This window comes from Rhodnius prolixus, unplaced genomic scaffold, assembly GCF_049639745.1.
Source record: "Rhodnius prolixus isolate KJV_2025 unplaced genomic scaffold, Rpr scaffold_4, whole genome shotgun sequence".
NCBI lineage: Eukaryota > Metazoa > Arthropoda > Insecta > Hemiptera > Reduviidae > Rhodnius > Rhodnius prolixus.
Window position 1 is genome coordinate 41,512,866 of NW_027411614.1, and position 24,174 is coordinate 41,537,039.

A 24,174-nucleotide genomic window follows, 5' to 3' on the forward strand; every position below is an offset into this window, starting at 1 on the left:
AATATATCCGCCACCATATCATTATGTAAAGCAAAAACAGACAACATGTGACGATTACAATACTTTTATCATTTTATACAAACCAGCATGAGCAATAAAAAGCTCTTTGAGGAACCCCAGTTCTTTACTAAGTAGTTTTATTTTTTCTTCAAGCTGGTCATTTTCTCGTTTCAGTTGTTCAACTCTTTCCATAGTCTCTTGAGTCCGCATTCTGGACTTAACTCTTGACTTCTTCACAGCCTGTGCAATTAATATTAATGTGACACATTGTACTTGGGTAATTATTACAACAACGTCATCCATGAATTGATAACTCACCAGATTATTTCGATCTCTTTTTTTTCTATACTCATCGTCATCGCTGCTATCACCTTCTGGCAGCTTCTTCCTTCCTCTTCCTTCATGTCTTGGAGACATAATTCACTATTGTAATGTTTTGATTAAACAACTTGTCAATGATAACAACTATTGCAACACTGTCACGCCAGCTACAGTCACACTACTTCTTACAGTGTGGAGTGTACACATTAAATGACGCAACATTTTCTTAGAATAACATCAAAAGTACTTCTAATTTAAATAAATTGTTACTTTAAATTTATGTTTAAAAAAACACTTATGCAATAAAAAAATCACTTTTAAATTATGTAAATTATAAATAATTGTAATAGAAAATTCTTGTTAATTAAGATAAAATTTTGATATTATTTACAACTAATATAATATTTTTTATCTTTTTTTAGTTTATTTTGGTCATTTATTTAAGTAAATTTATAAAGTTTGAAAAATATGATTTAAGTTGGCGTTTGGAATGAGTCAACCATCTTGTTTTAATAACAGCGTCATTGCTTAATTTTGATAAGTATTAATTAATTTAACTCTTGTGTATTATGGGCGACAGTGAAGACGAGTACGACAAGAAAAGGCGAGATAAATTTCAAGGAGAGAGAACGGAGTCATACAGGACTGAAAGAAGAAAAGACGAGTAAGTTAGATTCTTTGGTTGTGTAGAGAAATTAGTAATTCAGTGTACAGATTCTTACATTTTTCCTTACTGGAGAGGTTTCATTTAGCCTTTAAACAATAATCCTTTGCTGAATTAAACATTTTTTTTGTTGTTGTTCTTTCATTGGTACGTATGTGCTATTGTCTTCTCATCCTGAACTTCTTGTCCCTTTCTGTCGTCAGCTGCTTCTTTTTTTAGCATCTAACTCGCCGACCGTTACCTTCATCTGTATCGTTTCAGACCCATCATCTTCACTTGTCCGAATCATCCTAGATGATTGATTTTTGTGGATTCTATGATGGTCACCCATCTTCTGTTTCTTATTCACTCACATTTGAACACCTTGTTAACTTCTGACAATAGTCCATTTCTAGTGCCAAAAATCTCTCGCGTTGACACTTGTTCAGAACCCTAGTTTCTTCTCCGTATTGTTAAAAACCGCACTTTAAAAAATAGATAAGATCAACCTTTGGCAACAGGCAGTAAGTTTCTGTTTGAGAGCAGAGATTCATTCATATCATAAAGTTCAATACATTCACCTCCCTCTCGTTCTCTTCTGCTTGGAGGATCTATCCCATTATACTCTTATACTTTAAGTATTTAAAATGGTCCACTCTTTTATTGTTTTTTTGACTGCTTCTAACTTATCTTCATTAGAATTGGACAACTTCTAAGACAGTGAATTCATGCCTATTCTATCTTAATATACCAAGTGAAATCCTCGTTTATTTAATATATTTAGTCTTTAATGTTCGTTTTATTGCAGAGATTGGGGTCGCACGAGAATGCGAAACGACTATAGAGACAGGTACACTGGTTATCAGAATGACCTTCCTCCAGCAAAAAGAATAAGATACGAACCGTAAGTCTATGTCCCTAGCTCATGTATCAATTTAAAATGTGGTATCTTATCTCTGAAAAAAATAATGAAACATGTGTTTTTGTGTTGCAAGAAATGAAGATGTCAGAAGGATGCGTTACGAGCCGTCATACAATAATTATAATACGTGGACTCCCGATTCAGGTTATGGGTCTGGCAATTCCAGGTAAATAATCTCTTTTAATTCAAAGTAGTATAAATTGGTGTGCGCCACCTACAGAGTATCGTGAAAGATGTGCAGTTTCATTTATAAGGGTTAAAATAATTTTGACAACGAAAAATACTTCAGCCAAAGTAAAAATTAACTCAAATTTGAAATTGCATTCATTTAGGACATGTCTATCTCCAACAATGTACGTTCAAGAATAGGGTACGGAAAATACGCAGACCGCAAGGATTATTTTATTTCGAACACTCATTTTAATTAGCTGGTTACAAAAGTAGTTCAATTATGTTCTCTTCATTTTATTAGTGACATTACATATCTGTAATGTTACTATAGTGATGTAGTTGTGCTGCTGAGCATTGAATAAATTAAGTCTCCACTAAAGTCTTATTTGTAGTACATGTTTTAAATTTCTTTGAATAGTAATTAATGATGTTTGATTAATTATTTATTCTAAAAATCCCAAAGGCATTATGTGTGAATAAATAAAGTACAAGAAGATATTAATATATATGATGCAGCTCTAGAATGAGATTGGCTTCTTTAAAAACTTGATTTTTAGAAAGTATGCAAGATGTACATGCATGACTCACGTTAAAATCTTCCACTATAGAATGACGATATTTGTCGGCAATAGTTATAATATATTGTATATGAAGTTGGTTTTGCAATTCTTGTTAGGGTTAGCTTTTAAATGATGATTCTAACTATCTTGGCGTAAGGTTACGATTATAAAGAAACTGCTCATTCTTACATATCTCCTATCTCAATTTATGTAATAACATTTGCTTGAAACTTAGGATTTTGGAAAAAGTAGTTAAAACCCACAAACTTTATTTCATAAAACGGCACTTCTGCTCTTTTTTCAAATTTGAAATTTTTCTTATGAACTGAATTTCCATTCGTTTTAAGATGGCAATGAGGAAAGAAATTGTATGTTAATGTTGCAGTCGGGGTGTGGATATGGATACCCAACCACCGATAATGACTTTCAAGGCGTTTCTACAAACCCAGGATGACAATATCACAGACGAGGAGGCAATTGCTAAGTATGCAGAGTACAAACTTGAATTTAGAAGACAGCAGCTGAATGAATTTTTTGTTGCCCACAAAGAGGAGGAATGGTGAGTTACTACAAAAATATATTTCGATAGAAACATAAGTTAACGGGTTAAAGGTCAATCATAAAAGTTTTGAATATTAAAATTTGTAACGTAAAAAAAATTAGACAACAGTGTTTTTGTAATGTTTTATTGTTTTATTTTATTGTATTATAATATTTTGGAAGCAATTGGATCCCCCAAATAGTTATGAAAGTTAAGCTCAGATCCATTAAATTTAGCATTTTTAATAGAAAATGCCCAATTATCTTATGAAAAGAAAAAGAAAACTATTTTGTTTTATGAAGGGAATAAAGTTAAAGAATAGAACGATTCTGAAGAAAACATTCATACATAAATTTCGATTGAATTATGATGTAAAGAAAATAATATTGAGAGAAATTTAATTTCACTCACATGTACTCCGAACCGTACTTTGAGAATATTAAAAAAAGTAAAAAAAAGGTGTATCAAGCTAATGAGCTACTTGTGATGGATATTATGCTGTTTTAAGGATAGTAAGGCTGTAAGAGAAATTGCAAGTTATAATCTACTTTTACATCCAATGGCAATGTGATCATTAACATCCTGAATGAACTTGCAGCTGCTTTTTTTGCAGTTTTGCAATGAGAAGAAGAAATTAAGCGAAGAAGAGCATAAATCTAAATAAACAAGTAATAAGTGTGTATCAAAAGTACATCTGTCGAATAGTTGGGACACCGTATTTGTAAAACTTCTCCGAAGTTCCACTGATCCATTAATAATAATTGATCAACAATTTTAAGCCCAAGTGGCATCAGAAATAACTTCCCATTAATAGCTTATGTACTAATTATCTTCGGTATTTGAATTATAAAATTATGGAGTGCACCCTGAAAATACTAAATCTAATAAAATGAGGAGTGTATTATGTGAAGTTTGTAAGCTGTTGCATTTAATGTTTTTTTGTAAGCTGGTATACCTAATTTATTAATAATAGTGATTATTTAGAATTCAATATCAAGTTGTATTAAACGAGTGAGATTAGCGTATAATTTGAATGAGTAGAAATTATTCTTTTTACTTCCCAAATGTGAAATAGTTTTTACTCATTTTGGTTAACGATATTTCAGTGCTTACCTTATTTGATCTTACCTAATATAATAAGATGTCTAAATAAATGAAGCTATTTCTGTAATCTTTCATTCAACGTAATTTGCAGTTGCATTTTTTCAGTTCCATAATAGTTCCCTTATAGAATTCATACAGTTAAGTTTTTACTTTTCAACAATCCTGATGCCCATAATGGAATCTCTTGTTTTGTTTGTCTTTTTAATGTTTTAATCGTAAAATCTATTGTGAATAATTTTATTTTGGATTTGCTTATCCTTAGTTTTAGTGGGTGTATACTTCAGTGTATGCATTACCCAGTTTGATGAAGCATTCAAAACTAAAGTCACACGTTCCCCGAAAGAACTATATTTGAAAATAATAATAAAATCTAAACGATGGTGTTTTTTTATTATTTTCTTTTTTAATAGTTGTGAAATTAATAGTTGTCTAAATGAGTTTTTGCCTGAAGGTTGGATAATTAACTGGTATTTTTACCCTGAAGTTTTTGAATGGTTGTTACATCTGCTTAGAGTGAGTTAATCGAGAACTGCATCATGATAATGCATCTTGTCACAGAGCAAGCAAAGTTAATCATCTTAGACCATTAAAAAATCGCCTTTTCCTTAGCTTTTATATATATATATATATATATATATATATATATATATATATATATATGGATTCCTGCTACACCTTCTTTTTCTTAAGATTAAAAAGATATTGCAAAGCTCGCCATTTTTAACCAAGAAAAAACAACAAAGGATCTCTAACGGACAAACTAAGGAAATTCCAGATTATGATTACTAGCATTGTCTTGAAGTGAGAGCTGTGGTAGACTTCACAGTTGTCTGTAGATAGCTACACTAGGGATCTATTTAGGATTGAATAAAATGTAATTAATTTTGATTTAGTTTTGAGTCAAAGTAATTACAGAAATGATCTCATTATTTAATTTTCAGCACACGTATAATCTACTAGTTATTTTAATATTAAGTAAATATGTATTTTGTTTTATTTTTCAAATAATTTAAAAATATGTAATTTGTACAGTAAACCATTTTTACAGCTGGCGACGGGATGCGGCGACGAATATGATCGAAAAACCCTTTTTTAAATTGTGCGCGAATATAAAGTAATCGCGAACCCCCCCCTCATAACAATTTTTCACTTTTTAGTTTGTGAACTGAATGAAACAAGAAAGTAATTCAACTATGAACGAATAGTTAAAAATAGGAATAATAATAAAAAAATATATATAAATATTTAAAATTAAAAACAATACAAAAACAAATTACAAATTATTGCAAATTAATAAACAAAATCAACAAATTAATAACAAAATTTTACAACAATCTTCGATACAAAAATATATTTGCTCGCAAATCTTTAAAAGGTGATGATGTAAAGAGGTGAGGTTTTTTCTTATTTTTGTTTAAAAACAAAAAAAATCTATTAATAAAAGATATTTTGGATTGCGATGAAAAGCTTTGGTGTTTTAGATTATGGCTACAGATTTGTTAGTTTTTTAAAGTTAATAATTTCTTAAATAACTTTTTAAATGAAATTTGATTCAAAATACTTTTGAACAATTTGGCATCTTTTTTAATGCAAGAGTATGCGTTGCACTTACGTAAGACATATATATTTAATTTATATTTACTAAAACATCAAAGGTCTTCCGCTTTATATATAAAATATATGTCTTTTATTTGTATACTTTTTAACACCTATTTGATTGAATGTCTAAGGTTTAAGCTAAAGTACCATCCAGAAGAGTCACAAAAAAGGAAAGAAGAGCAGATTGCTGCTTTAAAGGTGAGTAGATTGATTTTAATTTTTATTTTGATCTGTAAATGAATATGATAAGTAAGAACTTATATTTGGAGAGGTGGTGTATTAACAAAGGTAGTTGATATTTGGAAGATAAAAAAATTTCATATTTGAATGATTATTCATTTTTAATATAGAAACGTGCAGCTGTATTTGTAGAGATGCTGGATTCTGGAAGGATTGATACAGTTAGGGTGGACTCTGATCAGGCTGACGCTGTCATTAAGCTTCTTGATTCTGTAGTGATCCGGCTTGAAGGAGGCACAGATTTAGATCTTACTGTGTTGGATATTGCACAAGGTAAATTAATAATTTATAATTTATCGCAAGGAAATATTATCTAAGAACATATTAAATAATTACCATGTGCAATTGGATTGGGGTGCTAGCATTTCTTTAGGGATATTATTAGGGTACCACAGGTACTAACTAACAACAAGAGTCACCTAACATATGTTAATTGATAAATTATAAATAATTGTGTAGTTTAAATTTATTTTCACTTAAAGATATGGATTTTATTGATTCCATACTTCATCAGGGATCATGGCGTTTCTGGGTACATCTCTGCCTTTCAACTCTTATGCTGACACACCATACTCTCAGTTAATATAGATTGGATCTTCAGAGTTAGTTTTCATTTGCAACGTTTTGGAATTAATGTACTTCAAGCTTTAAATTCTGTTAACAATCACTGACACTAAAGGAACTGTAATAGAATTTTTAATCCTGTGGCTTTCACACTGTAACAGATCCCTATACATTTTACGTGTCTTGCTTAATATGCATAAAGTTAAACGTCTTTGGCTGAGACCTAAAAATCTTAACTTTTAGGACTATAATTTATTATTTGATACTGTACAATCATTTCACAACTTACAAGAGAAAGACGAACTATATATATTATAGACAATCCTTTTTTATATCGCAATGCCTTCGAGAAAAACTAAAACGGGAAAATCTAATCTAATTTGGAGGGTTTGAAGAACATGAAGAAGTTTGAAACCTTGATCATTGTATAACCATAATATTGTGATTCGTAATGCAGTAAATACCAGGTTGAGGAAAACCTTTCGTAGAAATTCAGAATTTGAGAGTATATTAGAGATTTTAAAAATTTCAGGAATTAAATAGTAACATGAATTCTTGAAAATGTTTCACATCAAACTTCGTTTAAATTTTATCTTAATCAAAATTATTCATTTTACAGAGAGTGGTAGTGGAGGAGACAGCAAAACAAGCGGTGCAGGAGGAACATCTGGATCTGGGGCAACCAGTGCAGATAAAAGTAAAGAGTATGTGTTATTCACTAGAAATAGTTTAGATTTACTTAGTAGTAAGTGGTTAATAATAATCTCTGCTTATTTGAGTTTATATCTTTAATTACAAAAAATTTAACTGTTATTGGTACTGCAGTGAAGCAGAGAAAAAAAGTTCAACTACTGCGTCTGATAAAGAAGAAAAGAAAGAAAGTACTAGCAGTGATGAAAAGAAATCAGAGAAGGTGGACGAGGCGAAGATGGACGATGATGAAGAAGATGTTGGAAAAAAGAAAGTGGTTAACTTGGAAGAAGATGAAGACGGCGTAGCGCCTCCTGGAGGTATTGTTGGTTTATATTTTCTGCCCTTTTTCACAATACATCGCTAATCAAAGTGGATTCACGTCTATCGTATTACAGTAAACTTCACCATTTATGAAGTTAAATGATTATGTCTTGTCAATACTTAAAGAAACAAAGTTAGTGCAAAATATTACAAGAGGCTCCTTTAACTGAAATCAATAGTTACCGATAAAAATTATATATGTAGCAGGCACTTATTATATATTAGTAATATTAAACAATTCAGTGTCATTAGAATGAAATCTCCAAAATTTTAGCAAACACTTAACAGTTTTTGAAGGTTTTATTGCGATTAATCTTTCTCTCCATCAATGGTTTTTTGAAAAAAAAAAAAATCGAATGAGAAAAGGTAACCCTCATTATTTAATATCTATAGGAAACCATCCAAGGTGTAAACATAATTTACAAAGCATAATATTAAACTAATTATGTAAAGAAAATAATAATTATTTTTGAATGAACAAAAAAAGTGCAAACGCTTAGAACTCATTCTCTTACTAAAATTCACATTCTCAATTTTACTATGAAATCAATACTTTATTTTTATTTTCTTTTTCATTTTTTAAATAACATTCGCTTATTAATAAGCTTCAGTATCATGATTCGTTGGATTTTTTTTTTTAATCTCACCAATTGGAAGATGTACTTTCTGAATAGATGAACAATAATACATTATGTACATGTAAACCCATTTAAATCTCCTTAAGAAAAACTTGCAGCTTACAATTTTAGTTACATAGTTCAATTGACACTATTACATTTAATGTCATTTAAGTAATTTTACTGCTTTAAATTTTCATTAATTTTGTTTAAAATTTATTACAAATCATAGAACCTTATGCTTTTAAGTAAAGTGTAGCACTCATTTAACTTAGATTGGTTGTAATATGTGCATGAAACTACACACGTTTTTAAAAAGATAATTTTAACGTAATTATTATTTTTTAAAAACATAGAAAACTGCATAGTGACATCTAAGAGACGCATCTAAATAATTAATATCAAACTGAATAGCACTTCATTCATGAAAATTGGTTCAAATTCTGCTTAATGACAGAAAAAAATATTATTCATTCTACCGAATTTAAAATAATAATAAGCAGAAGTGAACCAAGTAATAAGGTTTTTAACAATTAATTTGACAATGGATTGATTGGTTTTCAGAAAGAAAAATAACTTCTCTTCAACAATTTATTTATATTTAATCCAATTCACATTAGTACGGTGGGAATGTTGTTTTTATAGTTACTGTATTAAAATACACAAATTTTAAAACTTCCAAAACTTTAGGATTCATCACCCACTTATTATCAAGCTGAGGCTATGTGCAATATTTATTTAGCTAAGATTATTATTTTTCAACTATTATCGAAGAAAAGCTAAAATTATGTTAAATAATCGATTAGTTTTATTAAAATTTTATTATTAGACAACCACTGAGTTCAATTTAACAATTTTTTTTATACACTTACTGTGATTGTTACAGATTATATCCAAAAAAGAGGTTGAATTGGTCACAAACACAAATAACATTAGGTCTTAGCCAACAATTTTTGCTAATAGTAATAAGAGACTATGTACTTTTATACAGACTAATTATCAACGCTCGTAGACGAAACTTTTTTTTTTATACATCATTCTCTTGAACAATGCTCAGCCCTACGTTTGTCACATTCACGTTTTCTGCACTATGCTAACTAAAACGGTCTTAAAAATGTGAGAAATTGAACAATTTAATGAATATTTTAGTTATCAATTTATGCTTCTCTAACTAGAATTATCTCAAGTTATTTTTTTGTACACCAATTTAAAGTTTAAATATAAAATATGTAATGAATATGTGATAAAAATCAGTTATTCATTTGTGTATTGCAGAAGAAGAAATGGAAGAAGAAAAGCCCAAGAAGGAAGAAACTAAAAAGGAAGATGATTCCGATGTAAGTCCCTTTCATTACATTTCTTGTTTGTAACAATATAAAAATGATTCTGTATATGAACTGTCGTTACTAATCTATATGTAATATTAAAAGTAAAATCGATCGGAACCTACAAAATCCAGCAGTCCTTATTTTTGTTTGAAACATCTGTTGGTGTAGCAAACAATTTAGGAGGGAATGGATAGGTGAGAAGAAGGGATCTGATTGAAGCCAGAATTTTGTAGTCTGAATGCTAAAGCTATTTAGTACGGTTACTTTTGCTAATTCTAATTTTAACGTGGAGTTAATGACGGGTTGGGTCTTAGGAATTTGTCTTATTATGATATTAAAAGATGCTAATTTATTTCCTTAGGAATTATTGTAGGAAATGCTTATTGTTTCTTTCTCTTAGTGGATAACCAAGGTGACTACATCATGTAAAGTGCAAGATCTGAAATTAAGTGTTGCTGGTTGGATCCGCAATGTTAAGTAGTATCATTGTTTTTATTAGTCTTCGATTGCTTAATTTAATTTCATCTAATTTGGACTTTTATTTTCTGTGTTTTAATTTTAATGATTGGTTCACCGGATTCGTGTAGGTCATTGAAATATGATTTCGGGGTTAATGATATTTCGATAAGCTTCGTAAGCTTGTCAGCTTTTCAGGGGGTGATAGTTGTAATTATTTGTGCTGCAGATATCATTTGTTAGAAATATTAATACTAGAGTCGTCTTTTTCTACGATATCAGGCGTCCAACTGGCTATCAAGGTATTTAAGGTTTAGCGGGACTGCTTGGAGATTCCGACGATAATTGAAAACCAAAACAAGATCTTTCTCGTATGGTGTTTGAACGTTCTGGTCATAGCAAAAATAAGACGACAGTGCATCTGGCGCTGTAATATTGGAATAAACTTTGTTCTATTCTCTTTCAATTGCAGAAAGATGGTAATGACGAGGTAGTGCCACTCACTCCTAGACCACTGCATAAAACATCGTCCATCTTTTTGAGAACAATTTCTCCTAGGATAACAAAGGCAGAAATCGAAGCGGTGAGTTAATTTTGTTTTTATTTGTTTGATGTAAACATGTTTTTTTTTACTAAAGTTCATTATTCAAAAGTAACCTAAGTATAAAAAACTGAGATATTCTGTGAAGTTTATTTTTATTTAATTTTGATTTTAGATATGTAAAAAATATCCTGGTTTCTTGAGGGTTTCTTTATCAGATCCTCAGCCCGAGCAGCATTGGTTTCGCAGAGGATGGGTTACATTTCGAAGAGACGTTAATATCAAAGAAATTTGTTGGAATGTTAATAATATCAGGGTAATTATTTTTCTACTTTATATTTTATTTTTTAATCATTTATTCTCTTAGGTTTTAAAGATTCTTTATGTTTCTTAAAAATAAGTAAGTGGGAGGAATCGATTTTATGGTGCTCATATCTTCTAAGGCTCATGCAGCTATTGAGTTTGAGAGAGATTATCAGTAATTGAGAATAGCGGAGAACTAAGTTTCAAGTGGATCAACTAAACACACAATAATAGTGCTTGCTATCTTGCACTATTTCTCAAACCTGAGGATTGTTGGTGTAAATATTTTTAGGCTTGGATATCAGCAGAACCTTTGATCAGTGAGGAGTCTCTAGTCTGCATCTCCTACTAATGATCCTCTCTCACTTCCATTAAATTTAATGTAAAGAATTGCATGTAATTGCTTAAGTTGTAAAAATGAACTGTTCAAAAGTTATTTGTTACCGTTAAATTGATGCTCGATTGATATAAATATGATAATAAGAAAAAATGTGATTTTCTTCTCCTCAGGTGAAGGATTGTGAGATGGGAGCCATAGTAAATAGAGACTTATCGAGGCGTGTGAGATCAGTGTCTGGTCTATCAGCACATAAACAGGTTGTTTTGCACGATCTTAAATTATGCGCTAGAATAATACAAGAATTAGATTCAAGGTATGGCCTTTGGGATACTCCAGAAAATCAGCAGGTTTAGTTTTCTTTCTATTTATATTAATTTATGGTAGATGAAACTATCTGTATTTTAGTCACAATAATATTAGCAACTTTTAATTATATATAATTGTACTTATTATTTCTATATTTTTAAATTGGTGCTATTAGGAAAGTTTTGGTTTGGTTTCGGGCAATCCAGTATTGAAAGGTATAACAGAATATTTGGTGGAAGAAGCTTCAGCTGAAGAAGAAGAATTGCTAGGACAAGGGGTGGTTACGGAGGATTCAAAAGCGAGACACACAGCGGCTCTTAAAGTAAATGAATTATTATTAATATTTTTTTTTTACTATATTTTCTCGATTCTTATTGATACAAAATTTAAGTTATTTTAATAATAGTAATAAGAACTCAGGTCCACGTTTTTTTTAAATTTCAAATACGGTTTTTTGTGTAACAAACGTATTTTATCTTCAAAAGTTTTTGGATACCAAGGTTTTAAAAGAATGTCGACGAACTTTTCTGAGAAGAAAATTGTTTTAAGGAGTCTTGGATTCCTGAGAATCTTTGACGATGGTTTCTTCAGTTTTAAGGGGCGGAGTATTGACAACTAGTTTCAGATGCATTCTAGTCCCTTTTCATGTATGAAACTGAACAAAGAACTGATCAGCGATTATATTTATTTTCTGGAGAAAATTGTTGATAAAAATTGGTTCCTGTTCATGTTTCTAATAATAGCTTTGAAGGGCGCCTTTGTACCAATATTTTTTGCAGATAATAAGTCCAAGATTTTACTTTTATTTATTTGTTTATTTTTTTACAGGTGTTAGACAGATTATTATTGTATTTGAGGATAGTGTATTCAGTAGATTATTATAACATGAGTCAGTATGCTTCAGAAGATGAAATGCCTAATAGATGTGGCATAATGCATCTTCGCGGAATGCCATCAAATACTGAGGTTAATAAAAATTAAAGTGATAAACAGTAGTTGAGTTGAACACATAAATGAAACATATGCTTGTGAAAAGATCGATATTGTTTCAAATTTTAAAAGGACAATAATGCTATGAATTATTTATGAACACAGCTTTATCATTTTTATCATTTTATTTCAAATAGGTTTCCGCTCAAGAAATCACTGATTACACAGAGAGTTATAAAACAAAACTACAACCATTATTTACCAGACCTGCAGTTTTAACTGAAGCTGAATTGACCAGTTTAGGTGCTAAGAGTCAAGACGTGGAAGTAGACAAATTCATTCTAGCAAATACACAGGTAATGTTATCCATATTGCATGCTTTTGTTTAAAAAAATGAAATTATGTTTTTAAATCTGCATACCTCACTACTCACTTTTTATTACAACTACAGGAATTAGCCAAAGACAAGTGGTTGTGCCCTCTTTCTGGGAAGAAGTTCAAAGGACCTGAATTTGTTAAAAAACATATATTCAATAAATTCTCAGATGAATTGGAAGAAGTAAGGAAAGAGGTATGTGAACTGCTGTCTCCATCTAATAAACATTTTCCCAAAACATTGTTTAGAAATTTGAACAATTATTTGTGCTTATACGGTGAAATGCGTACTATCTTAGTGAAAAAAATCTTTTCCACTCGCTTCATCTGGTAGAAATTTAATTTAGTCATCAGTAAAATGTGCAATAGTGATACTACAAATATATATTATATTATGTATATGTAATTTTTCTGGGTTTGATTTTTATATAATTGAAAGTACCTTCGCAAACATCTCATTTATGCTAAATTTATTAAAATGAAGAGCATGCAATATTCCACAGCTAAAAACGTGAAAAATTTTAAAAGAAGGTCTTTATTGTGCACTTAGTCACTGGTGTAAGCAGGAAAGATTCAAGAGACTGAATAATTACTGTTACTCTCCTCCTTCCGTGGTTACATCAGTAAGTTTTCGCGGCCAGAGTGATGTGAGATAGTATCTTTCTCACTGATAATTTCCCCTTCATTTGGCTTGATTGAAACTCGGATGTCAGATTATCCATGCATCCGTCAGTCTTATTCATGACTCATCAGTCTTGAGCGTTGCATGGTCAATCAGAATGATTTACATTCTATGACTTGCCTTATTAACCATTTAAGGTATTCTTGATAATACAAACAGTTAAGATCTGCCCCAACAAGCATTATGAGGGAAGAGATTACTTTTTAGTTACATAAAAACATAACCAAACATCAAAACTTTTTTAAATAGTAACAAAAAGAGCAAAGAAGTACTATATTTGTATTAAAATATTTTTAGAGCTATGCCCTCATATCGTTAAAATAACTTTTTAATTTAACTTTTTTAAGGCTCTTTTTGTAATAAGATGCTTTGATAAAATCGTATGATTAATTATTTAGCATATTTCCTGAACAGACTCAAAATTTTGTAAGTATATACAAATAACTTATTAGTAGTTGTTTTATTCCCTCTGATTCCAAGATACTCAACATTAGCTAACATTTCGTTTATTCTTTACATTACGCTTAGTACAAGCGACATGCTTTTGTTTCAAAAACTTGACTTCATTATTTCCTCATTAGGTGGATTATTTTAATAATTACCTGAGAGATCCGAAAAGACCTCAGTTGGCCGAACATCCTGGCAATAGAACCGGCAAGAAGGAAACCAATGATAATTATCAGTAAGTTTACTCGCTGTTTCATTCCTTATTTTACTTAATTTTCTATTTATGCTTATGCAATCATACAACTTACATTAAAAATGATTTTATTTAATAGTTTTTATAAACTCTCATATTTACATCCGAAATTCTTCCCGTAAACTTCTTAGGGACTTGCACGTTATTAATCGTGTTTATACAAAAAATTGTGGATTTTTTCAGAATAGGACCTTCACACACAGCTCATCCATGAGTAGGTTTGTTGCTAGCGAATTGATAGTAATTCGTTAACACAACAGTTAATAATTTTATCCTAGTCTAAACATTTCTTTAGGCTCTGGATTGTTTAGTTGCCGATATTTTGTGATAATATATGTGTTTTTATGATATTCAACTATAAACAATCATTGAGATATTCCGGTTTTTCTTGGATATTTCACTTCGTTCATTTTGACGAGGACCACAAATTTGTTGGATCGTTGGAAGTCGTATGATTGAGACAAGTGAATCATTCCCTACAGTTTATGGACACTACCTGGCCGAATATATATCTTGCCGAAGTCACTCTTATAACAAATTCAATTTCTTCAAGCTGCGAGCTTTGTTGAAAACGGTGTACGACCCTTTTCAACAAGCGATTCCGTAGTCCTTTTTAGAGACTCTTTAAAAAAATAACTTACCCTTCATTCTACAGTACTAAGAACTATGTAACCTCCTGTTTTTCCTCTTTTTATTGCTACGAATTACCTTTTTTAACTTCCTCCTTTCCATAATAATAATATTTAAAGTATTTCTCCTTGTAGTTACCAATATGGAGCCTATAAAGGGCGAGGTTTTGGACACTTTGGAGGTCACGGCTTCCGAGGAGTTGGTGGAAGAGGTGCCGGATTTCCTAGAGGAAGGTAATAAAATATCAGATTAGTGTAAAGTTTATTAACGAATTTTAAAAGTAGGTATAGAAAAGTTAAAGAGACCAATATAGAAGAAACTGCACTATGCTAGACATACTACAAACGCCGCCTCTGCAGTTAATGAAAGTAAGAAGGCCTATTTTCTATTTGGGATGCTGATAAAATTCAAACAATTAGAGATTCAGCTTCGCCTCTTTTTACAATCAGCACTCCCATGAAAAAGTAGATCCTTTTTCAAGAACTAGAAAACTTTCAGTGGCGAGCCCTACTTAAACCTAGAAGTCCGTCACCAATTGTGAAGCTTTCCATGTCAACTCGACGTAAGCAAGAGAATTAAAGTTACGAAACCTGAGTGATTTTCGTTTCATAAAAAAGGAATTGTTGCGGAACTGGACTAATTTTGACGAGTCGAACAAAAAATAGTGATGCTACACAGGTATGCCCACAGAGGTCGCATTTGGTTAGAGTTGGATTTGTTTAGCCCGTTTCTATTACATCCGAACGATTCTATTCATCTAGAACTCATACACATCTCTCGGCTAAAAAAAGTCCTTGGATAATTGCATTACTACAAGGCCACATTTCATTATTCAAACGTTCTCAGATAACGAAGATTTCAATTTTCTTCTTAGATATAGGTCAATCCTTGCACAACTTCCATTGCATGATGGTACACTTTTGGGTGGTAAAAAAAAAAAAGTATGAACTTGTTACTTACCACCTTGTAGAGATAAATCCTAGTATCGAAAGGTTAACGAATAGGCTCTCAGTTGGGTTGTTTACACCAAAGATGTCCTACATTTACAAGGTAAAAGGCACTATATCCAACTACAATTTTAGGTTTCATGGCAAGTCGGCATAGCGCATGCTATATTAAATATGTTTCCAATTAGTCAAAAATTTGTAGTTACTATCGAGGTTGAGTCATGAAAACAATTGTTTTTGATGAAATTCTTATACTTTTGTTACTTTATTATATCCATAATTTATGTATCACATCCACCTTCTCAATAATTTTTTTGTCACATTTCCAGACCTATGGAATACAGGCCAGTCATTACATATAGAGATTTGGATGCACCTTGTGAACCTGACGAAATCATATAATGAAGTTGATACTGCGCCAAATATATATTTATATATATTATAAATAATATTTTATGTATCCATACACAAATATGTAAGGACATCCTTAAGAACAGCTATTGACATAAAAAAGAGAAATCATAACTATGGATGTTATATTAATAATTGTATGTTAGAAATTTGTAAATACATTATATATTATTGTATATGTATTTAATTAATGAATAAACACATTTTATTGGTTATGATCCTGTCTCTTGTAAGTATTTTAGTGAGGGTAGCGCTCTTAAAAAGCCAGTTATAGGCATCGTTATTCACTACTGATATTACTTTTTTTCTTTGTCGTCCGTTATTGTGTAAACGTAGCAAGATAAAGTAGTTATTGAAGGCTTTATTAAATTAATAAGTATATTCGTTAATTATCAGTTATTGCAAATAGATATAAAGTTGAGGATAGTTCAGTACTGAAAATTAAGCTGGAGAGAGACGTGAGCGTTTAACTAGTTGGAATCACATTCTTTATGTATAGAAAAATTTGCTCATTTCCTACAACTTCTACCTTCTACAGAAAATGTTTCTCTCTGTTATAAGAAGTAAAATAGCTATTAGGTAGCTTACCTAACTGTTCATATTTTCTAGAGACATCTTTAAATAGTGCACTCCAACTATCTTCTGCGATACTGATCGGATACTGAATAGTTATCCACCATTAATAGTAAATATTTATTTCGCCAGAATCGCAGTTTACGCAGCTCAGAGAAGACCAAAGCGCCCTCAGACGTCCGAGTGATCAGAATTTTATATAAAAAAAAATTTTCTGCCCCCAATCTTTAATGATGTAGGGAAGCTTCAACGTACCACGAACCAGGTGGCTATGCAAGCTTAATTGAAAAAATTCAATGAGCATAAAAATAACCTTTATTTTTTTCCAGTTGAACATTGATTTGCACAAAAATAGATAATCGCTAAACGTACTAGTTAAATGTTCGATAAGTATGTCAAGCAGAGAGATCCCAGTTCCAGCGTCCTATTTAACTTGTAGAACTTGTCCACGAGGCCGACAGAACACTGAAAAAAAAAAAACTTCCAATCCTACGACTGAGTTTTAGAAAAAAGAATCTTCTACCTAAAGTAAAAAAAAAAAATTGTTTTATTTTCACTTAGTAATAAATAATTTCCTTATAATTTATGTATTTTTATTGCACAAATTTAGCATTTCTTAACTGACAATTTCTTAAACTATAACGAATACTTATTATATACATAATTTTGTAAATGTAACTCTTATTGCATTGATTCTAGACGGAAATGGAAAAAACTAATGTCAACATATTTTCTGCTTTGTTTTTAAATCAGCTCTTTCAGCAAAATTTTACAATAATACGTAAAAGTATAGTATACTTTTTTTTTTCAATCAGTCCGAGATACACCCACAAACACACAAAGATGAAATTTGTACAAGAAAACTAAAAAGTCTTATATAAAAGCGTAATTGTTGGAAAGTTGTTAATGCTCCATCACATTTACCTAAATTTTTAACATAAAAACATTTTGCGATCACCTAGGAATATCCACACTTAATCATATTTAATTCATCCAACTCTTCAGGTAACTCATTTTTAATGAATATATTCCTAAAATAATTCACATAAAATTGAAGCCCAGAAACAATTTAATACCTTAAACTTATATAACAAAAGAATAAATAAGAGAATTATTAAAACAACAATATTAGAAAATTAATTATTAACATCTATTTTCTGTATAAATTATTTATTTCTCTTACCAATGGTAACTGCGATCATTTGAAATTTTCGAATATGAATTTTCATAATAAGTAGATACTTAAATATCTTCAGAGAATTAAAAAAAAAAAAAGTTTGAATAAATGTGGCTGAGGGTAAACAAAACAGACAATTTTCAAGATGCTATATTTCAAGATGGTTCAGTGCGCCTTTTAAATGATTTTTTTATTTTAATCTTTAGCCATTTTCTCAAATTTAACTGTCATGGCTTCCTCTAACACAATTTACATTATTATGTTTTTTATAAAGTTCCGCAAGAAGTTTTCTTCAGTAAAGTGCACATACTCTTATAAAGCACTATTTTTTGAAAAATTGATTACTTCAAACATCTATTCACTTAAATTGCACTTTCTGTCAGCTAATTTTTTTTTTTTTAACAATGAATTTTGGTTACATATATAATCCTTAATAATACTTATAGCGATAGACGATCGAATCAACAAGTTTGTTGGACATTTTTTTAGTTGATTTATCATATTAGGGACTACATATTTATTAACAGCCATTAACTCTTGGGCGTCATATATTGGTTACTGAAGTAACGACTAGCGAGAATATAAGATAGGTCTAGCAGCAACCATCTTTTACACGACGTACTGATTATTAGTACAGCAAATTGGAAAACAATGTTTTCTGCTTTGGTGATGTCAACTGGCTTTCTACCTCTCCATTAGCATGTGATTGTGAATGTGTGTGGGGAGTGCTTTTCGAGACTTAAAGTCTACACAAAAAAGCCAATAAACGTACAAGAATTAAAGAAAAATATCCAAATATAAAATTGAGGCGATAACGCAAAAATCCTTGCAGAAAGTATGGAGAATGAGAGTGACAGAAGATTGCGTTGCCCATAATGGGGAAATAATCGTAGAACGCGAAAAAATGAATAATTATGAGTTATTAATTGTTTCAAGCTGAAATGTTATTATTAAAATCGTCTAATTCTTTTTGAAAGAAACAATATTTTTAGGAAAGAAAAAGAATGTTTTAGAAATTTATTATTTGGCGGGGGCCACTTTCAGACTTAAAATCATGAAGTCTCTTTTTGGCACGAATTTTCTAGACGTGCTTAACTTTTGTCCATGTTATCTAAAATTATACATCAAAGAATATATCTCAGTATAAAAAAATGACTAGAAACAAAGCAACTACTTTGTTTAAATTGAAACATATACACAAATATGTTTAAATAAATTAAATGGTACGTTAAGGGATATCATCACTTCTCCCTTTTTTCGATTTTTCTGTTTGTTTTTATAGTCTAAAAAAAATGTTTTGATTTGAATGCGTCCAATGGATGGTTTTTATAGAAATCCTACTTATGATTACTTTGTTGTGTTGGTTGTTGTTGCTGTTGTTGTGGTGGTTGTGACTGCTGTTGTTGTTGCTGCTGCAATTGAGGTCGTTTGGTAAGCGTTGAGTTCTGTCTTGCACCACATGATTCATGATGAGATTGCCAGTCTTTGTGTTGACAAAAAGATGAACAATATCTGGCCATATTACATCCTGAACAGGTTTCATGTGCTTTCCTTCCACAATTCCAACATCCCTGAAAACAATGTTCAAACTTATAACGTTTTATCTATCGAGTCAAATTTTCGATATCGATTTTTCACAGGAAATATTCGTTTTGAGGTCCATTTAAGAGCGGTTTTTAGAAAATTCTATGAGCATGGACAAAATATATCAACTAAAAGCTGCCAAAATATAATGTACAGATATATGAATATAATGTTCATTTTTTTTACCATACGTCATATCTGGGTGTCAAATGTGGTGCAAAAATTCCGAGTCTGATAAAAATTCCACTGCCAGAAGTACCACTTTACTAAATTGATTATTCACTTATTTGACCTCTCAAAAATAGCTATAACTACTTTCTTTAAACTATCTATTCTCGTTGCATTAGTGTTGGTATACAATTTTTTTTGATAAATTATTCAGGGACGATTCGATTTTGTAGGGTCTCTTAGAAGAGGGAGTGACTATTCTTTTCTCTAAAGTACTATTTTACCATAATGCCCTGCGTGTTCTATACTATGAAGGGCGGTTAAATATCTTGATTAAATACTATGTTTAAAGCAAATTTCAAAATTAACGGAATTACTCAATGGATTTTTCACGCTTCTAAGGTATTTTTTCGAAAATGCCTTCTACATTTTCTTCAAACATTATATTTGAATCAAAACTTTTTATTTCAATAATTTTTTGGGGAAAATTCATTAAAACAAAAAAACTGACTCGAAAAATGAATGAAGTTTGGAGCACCAACGGTTTTAGTGAAAGCATTGTGCAAAGTTGGTTCCAGTAATTTGAATCAGAAGATTATGGCTTCAAAATCATATGGTGAAAGAAGATGGAACTTAAATGACCATCCAGGAAACCCATCTCCAACGGTTCGGAGGATCTCGAAGAGGCAACTGATCGTTTGTAGTGGATGTTGAAGGGCTGTGTAGGGCGAACACTTGAAAAATGGTGCCTCATGATTTTAAAGATCACCGAAAATTCTTTTTCAATGCGTTTAATGTTCTTTATTTTTGGTTCCAATCGTGTTTTGTGGAAGAAAGTGGTTCATATACAATCATAGGAAACGTGGCGAGCAGTGTTGGTCAAGGATTAGTCTCCAAACTGAAGTCCACAAAAAAAATCCTTGGTTATGCATATCAACGACTGCTATCATCCCAAAAAAATTTTAAAAACTGACAGAAATTTTCTAAAAATTGTCCAAATATTGCGAAAATTACACCAAAAAAGTACCCAAGTTTAATTACCATCATTGGTTCTGGATCTTCTCTTCTTGCTTCTTGCACCAATTTGTCCAATCTAGCCCTTTCAGCAGCTACGATTTGCGCGGTCCTGTTTTCCGCTGCTGTCACTGCTCTTTGTAATTCTATTAATGCTTTACGTTTTACTTCTGCAACTGCTTCTTCTGAAGTAAATGAAATGTTTTATTAAATTTTCACATAATATTTAAGTTCACTTGTCTTTATAGTCGATTTTGGGTCATAAACATTAGCCATGCATACAAAATTGGAGATATGAAGAAAGTGTTCTAATGAAAATCCCCTAATACTATACACCTGTAGCAAGTCCCCACATCAACTGAAGCCGACTTTTCACAAAAGTAATAGGACCGTTATTGTAGACAAGCCTTCAATAAATAAATAAAAGGTGCACTGCTAAACGAATATTTTTCTAGGTCATCCCAAGAATCATAAATTTCACCTTTTCGCTGCAGATACAAACTTCACAGTAAAATTAACTCTTACAAAACAAAAAAAGGAATTTTATTACCTGCTTTCTTTTTAACTTGCGCTACTCTATCTTCTGTTAGTCTAATTGTATGAGCCATCATATCGGAACTGTGACTTCTAGGCCTCAAATTGCCCATTAGAGAAGGTGTCTCTAAATCTAATTGTTTTCCTTGAGGAAAAATGATCTCCTCAGAACATCCTGTACGACCTTGTAACATTCCTAAGGCAGCTTTTGTTTTTTCTACCATTGATAGTATACAGTTCAACATCTGAAATACAATACCCAGTCTGATTTTAGCAAATCAAAAATTATATTGGACGATTCCCATAATCCAGTGGCTGTATCCATTCAGTTAACCTCAATTAAATTTACATAACTTAAATAATTGTCAAAATCTATTTAAAGTGATATTCTAGTGATAAGCACCTAGACGATGCTGGCTGTATGGCGGAAGCCAATGCCAAAAAAAGAAAAAAAAAAAATCTATTTAAGACTGCAAACTACAATTTTTGCAGAATATTTACTAAAAGAAGCGGCTTACTACGTGTATATTTCTCCATTGTTCCTCTTGACCAGTTCCAACTGCACACTGTGGAGGTGATCTCGCGCGCTGCATGTTGCTTCCAAAAGAAGTGTTTCCGTATTCCAAATCGGAAGTTGAAGCAGCAGAGCCATTTGAAGCTAGTGGATGTACTGGTACCAACAGAGGCCTTTTGGCTAATGGAGGACTCCAATTACCTTCACAAAGTCTGGAAAAAAGTTCGTTTTGGTAAATTGATTTTTGTCATTGTGCATATTCATTTCTCATTTGCTGGAATATATGTATATATATATCCTCAACTTTACGAAATAGAAATTGATTGCGTGCAGGTTTCAGTTTGCAATCCATAAATCCAGAGATTTTCACTTACATCTGGAAATTATTTACATGAGAAAATCTCTGTACGCTAAAAATTTATTTTTTGAAAGTGATTCAGGGAAAGTTAGAGACTAGGCTTTAGAGAACCCTTATTTGAAAGTTGGACAAAATTCTGACGGTTAAAACTTGATAAAAAATAAAATTAGGTAATCTAATTATACGAAATGAGTAAATCTAATAATGGAAACCGTTGGAGACGTTTTTAAGAAAATTAAAAATAAATAAAAAATCAATTAAGTGGGACTTCCAAGTGGTGAATTTCAAGAGCAGACTAGTTTATAAAAATAATTTTGGGACTGAGGGATATCAAAATGTAATTTTATGTGAAAACTAAATTTTAGAAAATTGACACGATCGTAATATTCTCTTTTAAGAGATACTCCTCGGACCTGTCGGCAATCTTCGAAAAAGGGTAGGGAAGTCGCGTTAAAATGCGTTTATTTAAAAATGAGAAGAAAGAAGATATGTGATGCTTTCATGTAAAAATAGAATGCAGTTAAAACAAATTTCATGAAAAACAGGATTTTAAACTACACAGAAATTTTATTTTATTTCCTGTTTAAGGATGCAAAAGATTTATTAGAAAATTTCAGTACAAAAGTAAAAAAAAAAGAAGAAAGTGGCGCAATAGAAACAGAATGAGGAAAAGAACTAAATGAACGGAAGCTGTTATATGAGTAGCATATATAAAGAACGTTAGAACGCATACGTTGCGATTTAAGCAAGTGCCCGAATGTTTCAGCAGCACCCTTTACACGATGCCCACACTGGAAGTATAAGTGCAGAGCGCCAGGACGATCAGCACGAACAACAGATGGTGGTGGCAGGAGTGGAGCCTCGAGAGCATGCAGCAGATGTTTCCAACTGGTCACAGGTGTTAGCACGAGTAGAAGAATGGTGAGGGGAATCGATTTTACCCACGGCCTCCTATAACAACCTCGCTCCCCCCAGTGGTACTCTTTGTGTCGCTCTCTCACCCCAGTTTCCACTTTTTCTTTGCTCAACAACGCAAACTCCTCACTCCAATTATCATCCTTAGGTCTTCACGGGCAGACACATCCCAAACACTAGGACATACTCCACATTTCATTTCAAAACCAAAAGAAAAAATTAAACATTTCAACGAAGGTTTTTTTTCTTTATACTTGAAATATCCCGATCAAGAAAGCGAGAGAGAAAGAAGTTTAGAACAAGTACGTAAGTTTACAAAGAAGTAAACGACTACTAATTAGATACCTATCATGATGTAATCTTCTTTTGACGGATTCTTGTGAAATACCAAAAACTTCAGAAGTCTGGCCAGGTGAAAACTGTGGGTCTAACACTGTATTAGGATGTGTTGTAAGATATTCCAGAACGCCCTGAAAAATATATATTTCAACGTTATTAAAAGTCTGGACAAGGACCTGGACCCACAAAATTTTACGTACAACATACATGTACACGGGTATATAAATCCATTCTGTCATTAGAATTTTACTAAAAATAAATTGCAAATAAAAATCACAAAGAAAAGAGCAGTAAAAAAATAAAATTTAAAAAATAATAAACTATTTTCTCTATTTCTCTCACAAAATATATAACCATTAGAAATAAAATCAACCTCTATAAATAGTATTCCGTCGAATGCTAGTGTATCCTAAGTTATTGTTTATAAAACCAATCTTAGCATACTCTAAACCACAAAAAAAAAATTATTTGCATCCAAACCGGCCTTCCACCAATATCCGTCTTAATGTCATCAATGACAGCATATAGATTACCCTGAAACTATTCATACTAGAAATATGCAATTTATGTTGGATATAGGGAAAACGTTTCTCTAACATTCGGTAAAGAATTCTTTGAAATCGGATAAAAGAGAGATATAAAGGTTTGGAATTTGAACCCATTTGAAAACCATAAAACATAACCTTCATTATCACTGTAACTATTCATACTACAAAAGTGCAATTTTTGTTGCTAATAGAGAAAACTTTTCTC

At 31.3% G+C, this 24,174-nt stretch overlaps 2 protein-coding genes across 7 annotated transcripts in view; one reads left to right on the top strand and one right to left on the bottom strand.

Annotated features, from left to right (window-relative positions):
• Nucleotides 1–804: 804 nt before the first annotated feature.
• Ars2 (arsenic resistance protein 2) lies at nucleotides 805–16,463 on the top strand. 2 transcript variants are annotated; one of them, XM_074131084.1, is made up of 19 exons: nucleotides 805–985; nucleotides 1,773–1,868; nucleotides 1,960–2,052; nucleotides 3,003–3,176; nucleotides 5,993–6,059; nucleotides 6,212–6,374; nucleotides 7,285–7,369; nucleotides 7,491–7,675; nucleotides 9,572–9,633; nucleotides 10,553–10,663; nucleotides 10,797–10,937; nucleotides 11,435–11,611; nucleotides 11,746–11,892; nucleotides 12,399–12,536; nucleotides 12,698–12,856; nucleotides 12,952–13,071; nucleotides 14,139–14,239; nucleotides 15,007–15,120; nucleotides 16,164–16,463. In XM_074131084.1, the coding sequence occupies exons 1-19, from the start codon at nucleotides 891–893 to the stop codon at nucleotides 16,234–16,236; spliced, it is 2,301 nt and encodes a 766-aa protein (XP_073987185.1). In that variant the 5' UTR covers nucleotides 805–890; the 3' UTR covers nucleotides 16,237–16,463. The 2 variants fall into 2 exon arrangements, with proteins under 2 accessions (XP_073987185.1, XP_073987186.1); XM_074131085.1 differs by having other exon boundaries at nucleotides 806–985; nucleotides 15,022–15,120.
• A 652-nt stretch (nucleotides 16,464–17,115) lies between these two features.
• Nucleotides 17,116–24,174, bottom strand: part of nvy (CBFA2/RUNX1 partner transcriptional co-repressor nervy) — a 47,069-nt gene continuing 40,010 nt past the window's right edge. For 4 of the 5 annotated variants that reach the window (XM_074131094.1, XM_074131093.1, XM_074131092.1 and 1 more), the window contains exons 6-11: nucleotides 23,428–23,552; nucleotides 21,814–22,021; nucleotides 21,312–21,540; nucleotides 20,789–20,946; nucleotides 19,347–19,566; nucleotides 17,116–17,341 (exon numbers count right to left, since the gene is read on the bottom strand). In XM_074131094.1, coding sequence (XP_073987195.1) covers nucleotides 17,247–17,341; nucleotides 19,347–19,566; nucleotides 20,789–20,946; nucleotides 21,312–21,540; nucleotides 21,814–22,021; nucleotides 23,428–23,552 — 1,035 coding nt within the window. In that variant the 3' untranslated portion in view covers nucleotides 17,116–17,246. The remainder of the gene's footprint in view (nucleotides 17,342–19,346; nucleotides 19,567–20,788; nucleotides 20,947–21,311; nucleotides 21,541–21,813; nucleotides 22,022–23,427; nucleotides 23,553–24,174) is intronic. The other variant, XM_074131095.1, reaches the window with a different exon arrangement.

Coding starts and splice junctions, on each gene's coding strand:
- Ars2 (XM_074131084.1), top strand. CDS start 891: ATGGGCGACAGTGAAGACGAGTACGACAAGAAAAGGCGAGATAAATTT. Junction 1,869..1,959: donor AAAAGAATAAGATACGAACC/GTAAGTCTATGT, acceptor TTGTGTTGCAAG/AAATGAAGATGTCAGAAGGA. Junction 2,053..3,002: donor TATGGGTCTGGCAATTCCAG/GTAAATAATCTC, acceptor TTAATGTTGCAG/TCGGGGTGTGGATATGGATA.